The sequence below is a fragment of the Pollicipes pollicipes genome, unplaced genomic scaffold (assembly GCF_011947565.3).
Source record: "Pollicipes pollicipes isolate AB1234 unplaced genomic scaffold, Ppol_2.1 Scaffold_5724;HRSCAF=6776_pilon_pilon_pilon, whole genome shotgun sequence".
In the NCBI taxonomy this organism is placed as follows: domain Eukaryota; kingdom Metazoa; phylum Arthropoda; class Thecostraca; order Pollicipedomorpha; family Pollicipedidae; genus Pollicipes; species Pollicipes pollicipes.
In genome coordinates, this window is record NW_023596746.1 from 22,424,315 (window position 1) to 22,438,374 (window position 14,060).

Sequence of the window (14,060 nt, forward strand, 5' to 3'; positions counted from 1 at the left end):
GCAGCGTAAGGGAATGTTGGAGAGATAGAGATTCTACGAAATTTTCCACCAGTCTTAATTGCCTGACTGGAATGAAATCGGTGCGCTGCACATCTAAATGTCACTTGTTTGCAATTACTTACAAACTTACAGCAATCCTGCGTGGATTGCGCTTCATTCTTGCGTGGCTGAGTAGCACTGTTGAAGATCAGGGAACCACCTTACCAACACAAGATCATCAACTACAGACTGTGCTTTTGTTCCTCATTGCAGCCAGCGGGAGGTATTACCACACTACGACGACCACCAACTACAACTACATACGAGTTTGATCGAGAGTTGATGAGAGCTTAGATAAGGTCTGGGCGAGAGATACCGTTAGAAAGTGCGCACACAGTTTTGCTGTGTCCTACCGCCAATGCTACCAAAAAGAGCGTAACATCTAGAAATATAATTCACATACGCATGAACAAACTCTAAAAGCGAGGAGTGGCAAGGCAACGCAATGCCGACAAGGTGAAGCTGAGGAATCAGCGTGATGGGTGTTGCGTCCGCTAGCTCCGCCTCGATGTCTCCGGCGCCGCTAGATGTCTCCGTCGGCGGCCGCCACGGTTGGCCGCTCGGCCCTCCGCCGGCGGCCAGCGCCGATTTCCGGAACAGCTGGTCCAGAAAACGAGCGCCGTTCAGCGGCCGTAGTGGTGGCGGCGCTGGGCCCGCGAGAACTGGCGGTGCCCGCTGGTGCCCGGTCAGGACGGATCGATTTGGCCGACCCGGCGCTCCGCGCTGCCGTACGGCTTCTTCCGACGCGCGCCACCGTGCAGTGCCGTCCGCGGTAGGGGTGCGGCCAGAGCGGCGCGCTTGTCCCTCCGATTTCCAGCCTCGGAAGAGTTGTGCGGGTCAGCCGTGACGCGGTTGTGAGGCCAGCTAAGTCGCTGCTGCTGGGGGAACCCGCAGCACTTGGCCACTCCCAGCTGCTGCAGCGGCCGCTCCCGGACAGGGGCGGTCGCTCCGTCAGGTACGGTATTCTCGTTAAGCCCAAGTTTCCGCACTTCAGGTACGGAAGCATTGCCCAAGAACGGACTCTGGGCATGGCTACGTCATCGCTCGCAGGCGCGTTATCTTCGTGAGATCGCAGCCCTCTGGCTCATCGAACAAGGTTGACCTGTCCAGGAAGAGCAGCTCCAGCCACAAATCACCCTTAGCTCGTACTTTCAACAGCCTTAGTCAGGCACAGCGGCCTCATCATGACAACGCTCATCCCACAGCCAGCTTGGAGGCAGGATCTGCTGCGGCGGCGGGGCGTCCGCGCAGTACCCGGGCTGACAGCCCGACCGCCCGCGGCGTCTCAGGTCATGACCAGCCAGCCGGCGGTGTCCACTGCCAGCCGTCCGCCGGCGCTGGCGCCGGCGCGCGACGGTCGGCCAGCCGTCGGGAGAACCCCGGCCAGTGCCGGCGCGGGCGGCGCGGCGCGCGGCCGCCGCCGGCCCCCCAGTCGGTACATCGACGCCTACGGGGAGATCGTTGGCATCCCGACGGCGCCGAGTGCGCGGGCCCGCCCCGCGAGCGCCGCCAAGCACGGCCCCGCGGCTGAGAGCATGGGCTGCGGCGCCGCGGCAACCCCAGCTGGCCCGGACCAGCCGGTCGAGGGCGGGTGCTCCGACGACTCCGACTCCAGCGGCGAGGAGCTGCAGTACGGGCCGGGCATCGTGTCCCGGCTAAAGACTCGCTACCTCTCGATGGCGCGGGGAAAGGAAGGCGTCGGCCGAGGTGCGCTGCCTCGCGCAGTCAGCCTTAAGGACATCCTGAAGGAGGAGGGCGCCTTCGAGCGCGGTGCAGTCCAGGACAGCTACGTGCTGGCCGTCCGGAGCGTGCTGAACGTGCCGCCAGCCTGGGGCGAGTCGATAAGAAAGGCAAAGTCCGTCGACGATTTGATATCAGCCCGCGGGTCCGCGGCCGACGTCGATCAGCGTGGCTGGCGCGATAGCGGCGTGGATGCTCGTCGCCAGATAGCCGGCGTAGGCGCAGTGCGAGCCGACCACGCGACAATGAAGGCGGTGGTGGTGAAGCCGGCGGTACGGCCGCAGCGCGAGGACTGGCTGCCAGCCGCCGACACGGTCAGCACCGCTCGGAAGCTGTTCGAGGCGGCGCCGCGCCGGGCGGGCCTGGCGCGTCCGCCGCCGGTCCGTGCTGCGGCGGGGAAGGCGCCGCCCCGTGCCCAGCGTCGCTCGCCCTCGGCCGGCGCGACACCGCCGCCGGCTCCGAGGCCGCGACAGCGCGTGGCCGCCGCTAGACCAGCCGTCGGGCCTGAGCCAGGCCGGCGGGAGCCAGTCGCTGGTCCGACGGCGGAAGGCGGCGACGGTCCGGCTGCCGCCGCCCATTTGTCGCGTGTGCTGCCGACTGCGGAGGGTGAAGGGGCCAGCGGCGCCCAGGAGCCGGCCACCGGTGGTGCAGCCAACGCCGGGCCGGAGCGCAGCGGTAAGAACGGTCTCGAGGAGGGCGGATGGCCTGGTGGCGGACTAACCGTGAATTCCCCTGCTAATGGGATCCCCTCAAACGAGACTGAATATTCGTGGGAAACCACAGCGACGGACCCGGCCGTGACATCTAATTCAAATATCTCGCATGCGTCTGGTAAAGACAATGGCACGTGGTCCTCAGAGGTTACCCGTGGTACAAATGGCACGTTACCGTTCCTGCAAAACAAGCAGGTTGGGGTTATTAAGCCAACACTAAAGCCGGAGCCCCAAGAGGAGCGGGACAAGCGAAAGAATGCGTTGAACCAGGCCAAGAGTAGCACAAATGATGGGATCGTGGTGAATGTGCGGCCTTTACGAACAAACAATATACCAAAAGTACTGCTAGAAGGCAACAGAGCCCCCAAGAAAGACAAAGCGACCGCGGTATTGTCAAACAACAAAAGTGGCATACCCTTGGTGCACTCCTCGGGACTAGCGGGCTTGAAAAACGCCAACCGCGTGCAGCCACCCAGTCGAATATCCAAGCAGTCCGTGAACTCAGGGACAGACTCAGCCCAGGCGGCTAACAAGCGACTCTCAGCAGCAACGCAGCCTCGCGGCCCATCGCTGACGGCGCAGCCTCAGCCCGCTCAAACAGTCGGGGCCTCGCAGACGTCTGGCGTGGGATCAGAGCCCGCGCAGGAGAGGTCGGTCGCAGGTCAGGCGCCCACTGCGGAGCCGTCGCTCTCGTCTGAGCCGGCCCCCGTCCCGCTCAGGTGGCACCAGCGGGCCACGAAATCCACCATCTATGACTTCACCGAGCGCAGCGACGTGCCCGACCACGTCGAGAATGACGGCATGGACATCCACCGCAGGGCCAACCCCAAGGTGAGACAATGGAATACGCTCTGGGCAGGGTCGCGCGGATGTTTCGCAGGACTTGGAGTAAACACAAACCAAGGATGTTGAGGCACTTGTAGCTGCCAGTCCACGCGTCAGCTTAGTAACATACGCTGTCAGGCATAGCCGTTTTAGCGGGGCGCGCCGCAGGCGAGCACCAATCGGCTTTTGTGAAAGGTTGGCATACTCAAGGATGGGTCAGCCTATGTGAGCTATCTCTGTGTGCTTTATTTGGAGTCATATGTGTGTATTAATCGAGTCTGATGGCCTGTGCTTCATTCATGCAGCTAAGCATCCTCGTCAAGCCTATCTGTCAAAGTAGCCTACACTGCATCAGGTCTAGATGTTTAGCCATGATACGGGGCCGATTTGCCCGTACATGTTCCTTGTGTCTGTCCCATCTTTCCGTCCACGAAATGAAATGCAAATGACGGGATAATTAAATCTAAGAGATCAGCTATCGCCTGAGACCAACACTAACCACAAGATGATGATGACGATGCGGGTTTACGAACGCTGCAGTTAGAAATATGACCGCATGCACGGACCAAGCGGTTCCATGACGTCACCCACCGCATGATCGGCGATTCGCCACCACAGCGCACTTGTGTGGTGCTGAAACCACCTCTCACAAAAACCGGGAGCGCTATTTACCGTAGCCGAGCGTCGCGCGGCATAAACCGGCCGTTCCGTGCCGTGACACCCGTTCAACCGTGGCAGCGGCTCTCTGGCGGCGGCGGCGCGCGCAGACCGCTCCCGTTACCGAGAGTCGTGACGTCGCCCCGGTGACGTCACTAACGGTAGGCGCGTGCGGCGACGCGTGCTGAGCCCGTCCCTCGGCGGGTTCGGTGCTGGTGCTCATCCGCGGCCAGCACCCCGTGCCAGGCTACCTGAGCCGGGCGCGCCGGGCTGGAGGGTCACGTGGTCCGCTGTCAGGTGCACCGGTGTGACCTGGACGGCTCGTCCTGTCCTGGCCGCCTCTGTCCCGCCGGTCGGTACGTCTCCGGCGCCTCACAGCCGCTGCCGAAGCCTGGGTACGTGTCGCAGTGTGTCAGGCAGTGGTGGCCGGGAGATAAGGCCGCGGTACTCAGTGGACATGCGGCATGTCGTTCTGCCGTGATGACTGACGATGACGCGTCACGGGTCTCGAGGGCGGTGCTGCCGCGGCGACGGCCTGGTCTGGTCTGCTGACAGACTGTCACACTGATCTGCTGACAGACTGTCACACTGATCTGCTGACAGACTGTCACACTGGTCTGGTCTGCTGACAGACTGTCACACTGGTCTGCTGACAGACTGTCACACTGGTCAGCTGGCAGACTGAGACGCTGGCCAGTTGGTATGTCCACTATGCTATTATCTCCACATATACCGGTGTATTCACACGCATATCCACACATGTACTGGTATATTCACGTGCGCATTGGTTTATCCATATATATCGATGTATACACGGGTACATTCACACATATATTAGTACATCCGCGTTTTTTAGTACATCCATGCACATTGGTATATCCACACACATATTTTAATATCCAAATATCTATCGGTGTATCCAAAATATCTCAAGAAGACTGCAGCCTTTCACCTTGACATTACTGGACAAAAAATAAGTCCCTTGCCTTTCGCTAGAATGCCGCGGGTCATCGCTGAAAGTACCCTTTCTGACAGATACACATATCCCATGGTGTTAAAAAGTGTACCTCCATTGCTTTCTGTTGGTGAAAAATTCGTCACCACCTCATGCCTGACGTTTGCAAACTTATCGCCCCACATTTCCCCAATATCCTATACTACCTCTTGGTCTGGGTTGGGGCTGTAGCCGGCCACATAAGCAAATTGCAGGGGCGATAAATTTGGGGTCGTGATCGTCACCGAGGCTCTCTTCGCAAGTGAATACGCTGGTGCTCGGCGAAACTTTGCTTGGATTTTGACTTGCGGCCCGAAATGAACTCTCTACAGTACAGTAAAAGTTTCCTGATGTGCACTGTTTTAAAATGGGAAATGACGAGAATGGGGCACTGGTGTAGATCGCCTTATTTCACGTGCATGAACTCGCCGATGTCTTTACGGACCCTGAAGTTTAGCGCATAAAAACAGGAATAACCCTGTACATATTCTAAGCCTTTAACAAAAGTAGCAACTACAGAGATGGCCATCAGCAGAACTGGTCAGTTGGCGTCGCTGTTCGACGCCATGCCTTCCTCTTCCAACGCCCAATCGTCATTGCCTGTAAGGCTCCGGGCCTCCGCCAGGAGTGCCCGACTCTGTGTCACATGGATACGATAAAACATGTCAAATGTTGGATGTAACGGATGATCTTCCGTGGCTGATATCGCACGCACCGTCACGACAGGCTGGTTCGAAGACATGTGACAGGCGGTGGTTTATCGGCAGGCAATGAATGACCTGGCTAGTCTAGGTGCACGTAGATGACGCCTGTGTGTCGCTTTATCTCAGGTTATCGCACCTGCCAGTGTCAGCCGGTAATGCTGCTATAATTCTGTAAATACAGTCTGCAATCGCCATCTGGTGCATCGGCAATGGAAGGACGGTTTATGCCCCCACGTAGCTTAAAATGTCGCCCATCCCTGCGTAGACTGAGGACGGGTGCACTGAGAAACGCATAGGTCCTTCGACGCCCATGCAGACGCAATGTAGCGCCGTAATATCTTGCGAAATTGTCCTGACTCGGGCGCGGATTCGAAGGGCTGTCGAAGTACGAGCCATCCTTACCCAGCACGGAAGCGGAACGGACTAGATCAAGCTCACGTCCATTGATTGGGCAATGGACGTCCAAGTATCTTGTCAACGCCAACATAATGAATTGCGATTCTTTAAGTAAAGTTCCTGTTTCGACGGGACAGACCAAGGGGTGGCGAATAAGTGGTGGCAAATACAGACAATGAGTTGGCGCATGCAGTGATGTAAGCTCCGGCAGGACTCTAGGTACAGTTTCCACGACCGCGTGGGATATTTGGCGCTGAATACTGAAATGCCGACATTCCCGAGTTGCCCAACGATTACAGCCGCAGGTGCGACCCATGTGAACAGCACGAGTTTGTGCGTCGCTCAAGCTCGTGCTGTTCACATGAATTGCAGACTTGAATGAATTGAAGAACGAACATGAATTGCAGGTACGCTGATTATTGTTTTGAAATTGGATTCGCGCCTCCAACCGATTCGCCTGCCGGAATATTGTATAAAACATGACAACCCGTAAAAGCAGAGAATCCTCCTTTCCTAGCTCAGTGCACGTTACACGTGACACTGCGACCGCACATTTGACGCCAAGCGATTTACCGTTCAATTGTATAGGGAGCCGTGTCAATTGATTGTCGCTCCGGCTCCTGGTTGCCAATGGCAAAACTGTGAAACCATGCAAATCCTCATTCACTGCTTCTGCGCAAGTGTCACGCGACACATGCGACCGCAGTCTGGCACCAAGCGGTTTCCCGTGCCACCGTTGCCGATGTGTGTCAACTTCTTGTCGCTCCGGCTCCTGGTTACCGAGATGTGGACACGGTTTGGAACGGTTGCCCATCGACTTTGTTATGGGTCTCATTTCAGGCCGCCCTTGCAAAACTAATGGGTCTAAAACGGCCGTTCTGGCACGCGCTACGTCCGAACGGCGCACCACAGCAGCTCGCCAGCTACCTGTGGACAACCGCCCTGTACGCCCGCGCGTCCTGTTCAAATATTACCATTCAGCAACCAGGCGTTTAGCCCGGGCACGACGCCACGCAAAATAGAACAAACAGATATACAAAAGTACTCGCAGAAAGTAGTATGCAGGCAGGCAAATAGGGCAGAGCCTGCCGAACATCATCTGTATTCTGCGACATTGTCTCCGCAAAATCGCTGTGGCAGCTGCACCAACACTGCAAAGTTAAGCGCCATTCGGTCTCAACCAACACGTAATCGCAGCCAAGTCTCTTAAATTCATTTGTGTGTAGTTCACCACGTCAAAAAAGGAACCTGTACAATCAGGATTGTGGCTAACGCAAACTGCAGTTTTCTACTGCCGTGCGTTTTGAAGCACAGCACTGGCAGCTCCTTTACAAATATTTACGGTACGCGGTTACATCGGTTCTCCATCAGTTTCCTTGCAAATCGCCTTGCAGCTCGAGATCATTCCGAAAACGGGCCATTCAGTTCATTCCAGCTCGAGCTGTTGTGTTCTTCAGACGTTTTTCACTCCTCAGATTTTGCTCCGCCCCCCCCCCCCCCCCCCCATTCACGTTAGATTTATCGTGACAGAACCTGCGAACATGCTTTCCTTTTCGCACGCGCTACGGCCGTCACCGTTGTGGAATCAGCGTGAAATTGTGCCGTTTAAAGAAAATATGCGGCATAATATACTTTACTTAATAATATACTTATACTTTACTTAATAATGATATGTACTTCGTGATATCCTATTTGTAAAATTGAAACATCACAAAAAACAATAATTGAATATCACAAAGCTTGTACACGTGGAATGTGTAAACGGCACCGTCGTTGGTGCAGCCGTTTGCGCTGTGCATTTCGACAATGACTATTGTTTAAAGGTGCGCGCCTGCAAATGCGACCCTCAACAAAGCCAACGAGCAGCTGCTCCAAACCGCGGCCACATCCCGGTAGCCACAGATTGGAGCGACAAGAAGTTCGCATGACTTGGTAGACAATTCAATGGGGCATTGTGTGGCGCCAGATGTGCGGTCGCGCGTGGCATATGTCACGTGCTCAGCAGCGGTCAAAATGAATTTGCCCATTGTTTACCGTTTTCACGTTTTCTACCGTATCCCGGCAGCCAGAGGGGGTAGATGCGCGAATCAAATTTAATGCGTCGATCAACTTTCCGTCAGCAATTAATGTGGTCAACACGAATTTGTGCGACGGGGTTTTCGCCAGTAATCACGGGCAAGCCGGGAATATCACTATTTCGAAAAACGGCGCCAAATACAACGCGCTGTCGTCGAAGCTGAAGCAAGAGTCGTGGCGAAATTTACAGCAGTGAATGTACCAGTTCATTAACTGTATTTGCATTCATTGCCATTGACTGCACCCAGTTATTTGTCGTGATGCAAATTACGACAAATTAATTTGGTACAAAGTCGCTTTAAGGGCTCAGAGGAGCATTGGCCGAGGGGGGGGGGGTCAGATCAGCATCGGGGTTGGATGGAGGGGGGGGGGATCAGTCCCCCACGAAAGTAAATAAAGTGACGCTCCTGTTCGAACCCCTTGCATTCTGAAACGCTGGAGAAACCAAACGTAATGAACGATGAATAATTTACGAAGGTTGCGATGAAAGAACTGATGACGTGCAGCTACTGTAGAGCGAATCCCGCTTCTACGGCGAAACAGCGCATCCGGTGCTTCACAGGGTGCGGGTTTTGTAGTCACTACAGAGTGTGACGAGACAGAAATATTGCAGCAGCGCTGGCGAGTGACAGCGGCGAAATAAGGGAGATGCAACCTTTGTCCTGGTGGCAAGTACAGTTTTCTTGAAGCTTTTCAAATACGTAACACTTCACACATCAACTCGGACAACACAACCCTTCAACTCAAACGATGCTTCCGGACAATCTCAGTAAATTACATTTCTGACTACGTACATCACGTTATACACATCACGTTCACATTACGTGCGGCGAAAATTACATGCCTGATTACGCAAATTACTGGTAGCGAACTGTTCCCAAAGGTTTAGTGGATTGGGTGAATTGAATCAGAGCTGAGCTATATCCCCAAGTACACAGCACTGCATCGTCATTAACACAAATGTCACCCGCGCGTCAGTGTTTGTCAGTCTACACTTGAATGTTTTGCGTTTTTGTTTATAATATCCCGTTTTCGATGCACCAGAAGGTGCGAATGAAAAGGACGTTTAAGCCAATGTCGGAGTACAGTATGGCAATATTAGAGATCTTCAGCAGTGCTTGTGGTTAGCAGTGAACACGCCAGGATATTAAACATATTTAAATAATTCTATCAATGTGTGCCTTTGAAGGAAAACATCTCCCTTGATATGCATCCTGCGCCATCTCGAAGGGTTGCCCTGACCCCTGTGTAAGATGGCGGTTCTCGGAGCTAAGATGACCTGGAGTGTCCATGGTGGCCATGACTGCCAATTTCTCCAAGGACTTCAGCTCGGGTTTTAAACAGTCTGTTGGCGACGGGGTCCGCCACCAGCCCTAACCTGTGTGTCTCATTTCAGCGTCCATGCTGCTCAAAGTTTAAGGGATCTTTCAAAACAGGAGCGATGCTAGTTTGTTCTTTATGACGCTTGTTCGCTCTGCTCGTACGCACGACAAGCCTTCTGGGATATTCGCTCGTCATATACAGTTCGCACCAAGGCTGATTGTATAGTAACCCTATTTGCCGGCAGAGATCAGCCTCCGTGTCTATTTTGTACGAAGCAACACAAAAACAGGGATGTCAGTTTGGGGCGATAGGGTGAGGCGGGGAGGGGGGGGGGGGAGCAGTTTCATACCGTATCTTCCGCTTCCCCGCATCCTTCGTTCGTTGAAGCATCGCTTCCCTCACAGCCTCGATCGGCCATTTCAGCCAGGCGACTCCGGCTACGTCCTGCTGCCCGGCTTCGACCCGGGCGAGTCGTGCGACGACGACGACCTGATCCTGAGTCTGAGCCGACCTCGGGAGGCGCCGCCGCCCTGCCTCGTCACCTTCCTCAACGCCGGCGTCATCATCAACGAGCGCTCCAGTCTGCGTCAGAGGTCCAACGGCGGGACGGTGAGGCGCAGCGCCGGCAGTTCTGTCCAGAGATCTGTGCATGCCGCGGGAGCCCCGACCGCCCGACCAGTCCCGCCGTCATTTCACGCGCGGAATCGGCTCGAAGGCGTGCCGAGCATGGGTGGCTGAAGGCGCCGAATCGTCTTCGCAGCCCACAACAATAGCCAATCTTAACGGGCTGGGCAATCGTTTATATCTGCCGCCACGATCACATTCCCACTATAATTGGATGTAACGGCCGGCGCCGTACAACAGATGTAACAGGTGCCGTGGCGGCGTTCAGATCCGTAAGAAAGGCGCTGTGGTGCCGCGCTTAACCTTACGAGGAAGTTGCGACCTGTGGGTGTTTGAGTCACCGTTGCATCACACGGTGCTGGGAAAGGAGGCCTTGCAAGCTATCTTATCCCTGTACAAAGTCTCCCATCGAGCCCCGATGACCGGATGGGCCAGCCATGACCATGTTGCGCACAGCCGTCAAGTGGAGAGGGGGGGGGGCTGCCCTCAGCTCTCACCATGGATGATGGGTCACGGGAGCGCCGGCCGTGCACCCAGCAGCCGTGACACTGAAGGCAGCGCAGCGCCAAAAGCCTGATTGGTCGTCATCAACGGCAGAGCTTCTCTAGGCAAAAGATCCCAGACGATCCCAGCAGCCTATCATATCAAACTTAAAGGAGGGAGGCTTATCCCGGCGGCAGTAAGTGGAGTGGAATTTGCAATACGAATGGCTGCTCAGGGCTGAAATGGTAACTGCACTAAGCTTCAATGTCAACTGCCCGAATTCATCAGGATACATTCCCGCTTTTTTCTTTTACTACCTTTGCAGTGCTTTGCCGTTATTCCGTTCTTGGCGTCTGTTCTTTCCCATCTATTCTCGTATTCGTCTGTTCTTTGCAAAACTTCTCACGTGCCTAAAGTTGTGGCGCACGCACGATCGCACACATACCTAAACTTGTGGCGCACGCATGATCGCACACATACCTAAACTTGTGGCGCACGCATGATCGCACACATACCTTGCGGTCATGTTCTGCCTGCTAGACACGCCAGTAACAGCCCGCCACGGTCAGATGGCTGAGACTGTAGGCCAGTGCGAGGCGCCAGTGATGGACCACCGTGGCTGCCGCGGGGACTGACGCGTGCCGTCCGCGCACTTCCAGCTGAGCGTGTCCTTCAGCGCTGGCCGACCGGCCGTGCACCAGTACCCGTCCGAGGCTTCACTGCTCGCTGCTGAGGCGCCCCCTGTCGATCCGGTCCCCGCACCGTTCTTCTTCGAGGTCCCGCCGCCGCCTGCTGAGCTCCCGCCGCCGCCAGGGCAGACTTCCAACGGCGGCCCCGCCCACCAGCCCGAGAGACATCTGGTGTCCGGTGCGGGCGATGCGGATGACCTCAGCGCTCCCGGTGAGGCTCGGGTCACGTGGCTGCCGCCGATGCTGTGCACCGCCAGGGGGCCGGATAATCTGTCAGTCGGCACCGCCCGACCCGATCATACCTCGGCAACCAGGCAACCAGGTCATGTATCGGGTCACACCGCCACTTCTGGCGTGTCCTGTACCGGTGTTGTGTGATGGCGCGTCACACCGCAGGTGTCCATGATGCGAGTTACAGCTCACGCCAAGGTCACTCAGCTGTCACGACCAGGGTCACAGCCACCACCACTCCGAGGTTCTCGGGCCCCGTTCACGACTGATCCGCCATTTTCAGACACTTACAGAGCGTGCGCGAGCAGGTGTCGTCACCGGCCAGCTCCTCGGGCTGTGCTTTCTAAGTGTATCGCAGGCCCTCCCGGCTACCGCGGACCCCATCAAAGGAGCTTTCCAGTCTCTATCAGGCTGCTGCCAGGCGAGGCAAACGCACCTTTAGCACCTGCTTTCCTTCAGTAGTAAGCCCCACCCTGCAGCAGTGAAGCCCAAGTGCACGTGTGCAGATTCGTCGTGAAGTGGATAAATTACATGATCTGTCGGATCGCCCCTTCAGTAATCAAGTGTTTGGGGCCGCTCTCGTCGAGGAGCCGATTGCCAAGCGAGGACGCAGTAACAGACATTCCGTATCAGACAAGTGCCCAAGATGTTTGCCTGGACCGAACCTGTCCGTGCACCAGATACTAAAAATACTACACCGCACGCAGGTGTCCGCGTTTTGAAATGCTTGCTAGGCATAGCATACTGCGACGAGGTGAGCTCACGTCCCCAGCAGCCTAATGGGCAGCAGACGAGTCTAGGCAAAATATTTGAACGGGCGCTGATAGTACATTCTGTAACAAAGCATGCGATGCTTTGTTACAGAATGTACTATCATGCATGCCCGGATGAGTTGACCTCCTTGGTCACTCCTCGGTTGCCCAGGGCTCATGAGCATATACGTGCTGTTTGTGGGACGCCAACTCTTGTATCAGCCATATAACAGGGCCATGTGTGCGAGGCCTCATCGACTTGGCTGCCGAACAACTCCCAGCCGTGGCATGCAGGTTGAAATATTTCTGAATGCTGCTCCAGGCGATCGAGACATCGAGGCAAGCTGCATACCTATCAGGCTGTAATCCCTTGTAGTTAATTTGCATGCGAATCTAGTGCTTGTCATTCGGTCGGTCAAAAACGCTGGCGGCAAATAGGGCTACTTTTCCTGTCTTTGAGTGCCTTTGAGGAGATCGATAAAACCAGAGAACAGAATAATGCATCCCCATGCTCGCATTAATGACTGTGTCAGATGTGCATTTGCATGCACGCGACAGGTACAGAGCAAGATTCGTTGGATGAAGTCGCCGGACGGTGCCGCGCCATGTCGTACATTGACAAGGCTTCATACAGCGTCGCACCATATTGCAGGATATCGACCGGACTTTGATCAGTTTGCTAGTGTCTGCTCTTGCCGTCACTCCTGACCACCGTGGTCTGACCCCTGTGATCAGCCCTGATTCAGATGCGCTTGGCGTGATACCTAAGACAGCCAGTGACCAGCAGACTGCTCTGCCTGCTGTAGCCAGCAGCGAGAGCTGCCACTGTAATCACGATTGCCCTGTGGTCACCGTCAGCGTGTGACCGCTCTGACCCGGTGCGGCGTTTGGCAGACGGTGCAGGCGGCCTCTCCACATACATCCCCTCTCGGTTGGGGTCGGCGGCCGTCTCGTTCGAGCTGGGCGTGTCCCGTCCGCCGCCGCCGCCGGCGCACCCGGCCCCGGTGCCGCCGACCAGCCCCGACACACCGCTGTCCGTCCAGCACGAGGAAAACTGGAGCGCCGACATCAACGCCGACATGTTGTTCTAGTGCCGCGTGACCAGCAGATGAGCGCCGAACTGTGGAAGCGCTACGCTACGTCACGTTACGCTACCGGTGCCCAGGGGCGGACGCTACGCGATTTGAGAGACGCGTGCCGCAGTAAGCGGAGATAGTTGGCTGTTATCACTGCTGTTTGGATTGATTTGTTAGTGAGCGGAGTGCGTACCTGTTAACGAAGGAAGAGCGATTATTGTTAATCAGTTGTCCTCATGTCGAATCAGCCCTCAGTGCTCAGAGATAATGCCACCACATTGTACTCCAGAAGGATTCTAATAGCTGCGTATACAAATGTATCAGATATTGTTCAGTCAACGATTGTATTTTCTCTGATTTGCATGAAATGAATCATGCATGGCACGAACTCATGAACAGAAACTTGTCCCATGCTGAACGAGGAAAGGCTGCCGCAAGCCAGGCAGTCGCAGGCTCGACACCATCTAAATAATAAAACACGGGCGCTGGTTGGTGCATAGGCGTTCGACACCACGAGGCGCACCGAATAACATGGCTGATACCAGCACGGGGAGGACGTGGCGCGCCACCCCATCCACGGTGGCTACTGCCGAAGGTAGCTCGCGCGCCCTGGGCACATGGCACGCCGCCAGCTGCGCGAGGCGATAATGGGCCGCCATTAAAGGCCGCTCTCATCGATATCGTCACACCGATCTCACGCGACTCGACGGCTGACTTCCGCACCTCACCAGGCCATCC

General features: G+C 55.9%; 1 protein-coding gene across 1 annotated transcript; it reads left to right on the forward strand.

The window, feature by feature from the left end:
* The first annotated feature begins 1,574 nt into the window (after positions 1 to 1,574).
* LOC119102820 (histone-lysine N-methyltransferase SETD1A) lies at positions 1,575 to 13,745 on the forward strand. The gene is made up of 5 exons (XM_037226271.1): positions 1,575 to 1,894; positions 2,270 to 3,323; positions 9,891 to 10,076; positions 11,234 to 11,474; positions 13,141 to 13,745. Exons 1-5 carry the CDS (start codon positions 1,575 to 1,577, stop codon positions 13,335 to 13,337), a joined length of 1,998 nt encoding a protein of 665 aa, XP_037082166.1. The 3' UTR covers positions 13,338 to 13,745.
* The last annotated feature ends 315 nt before the right edge of the window (positions 13,746 to 14,060 follow it).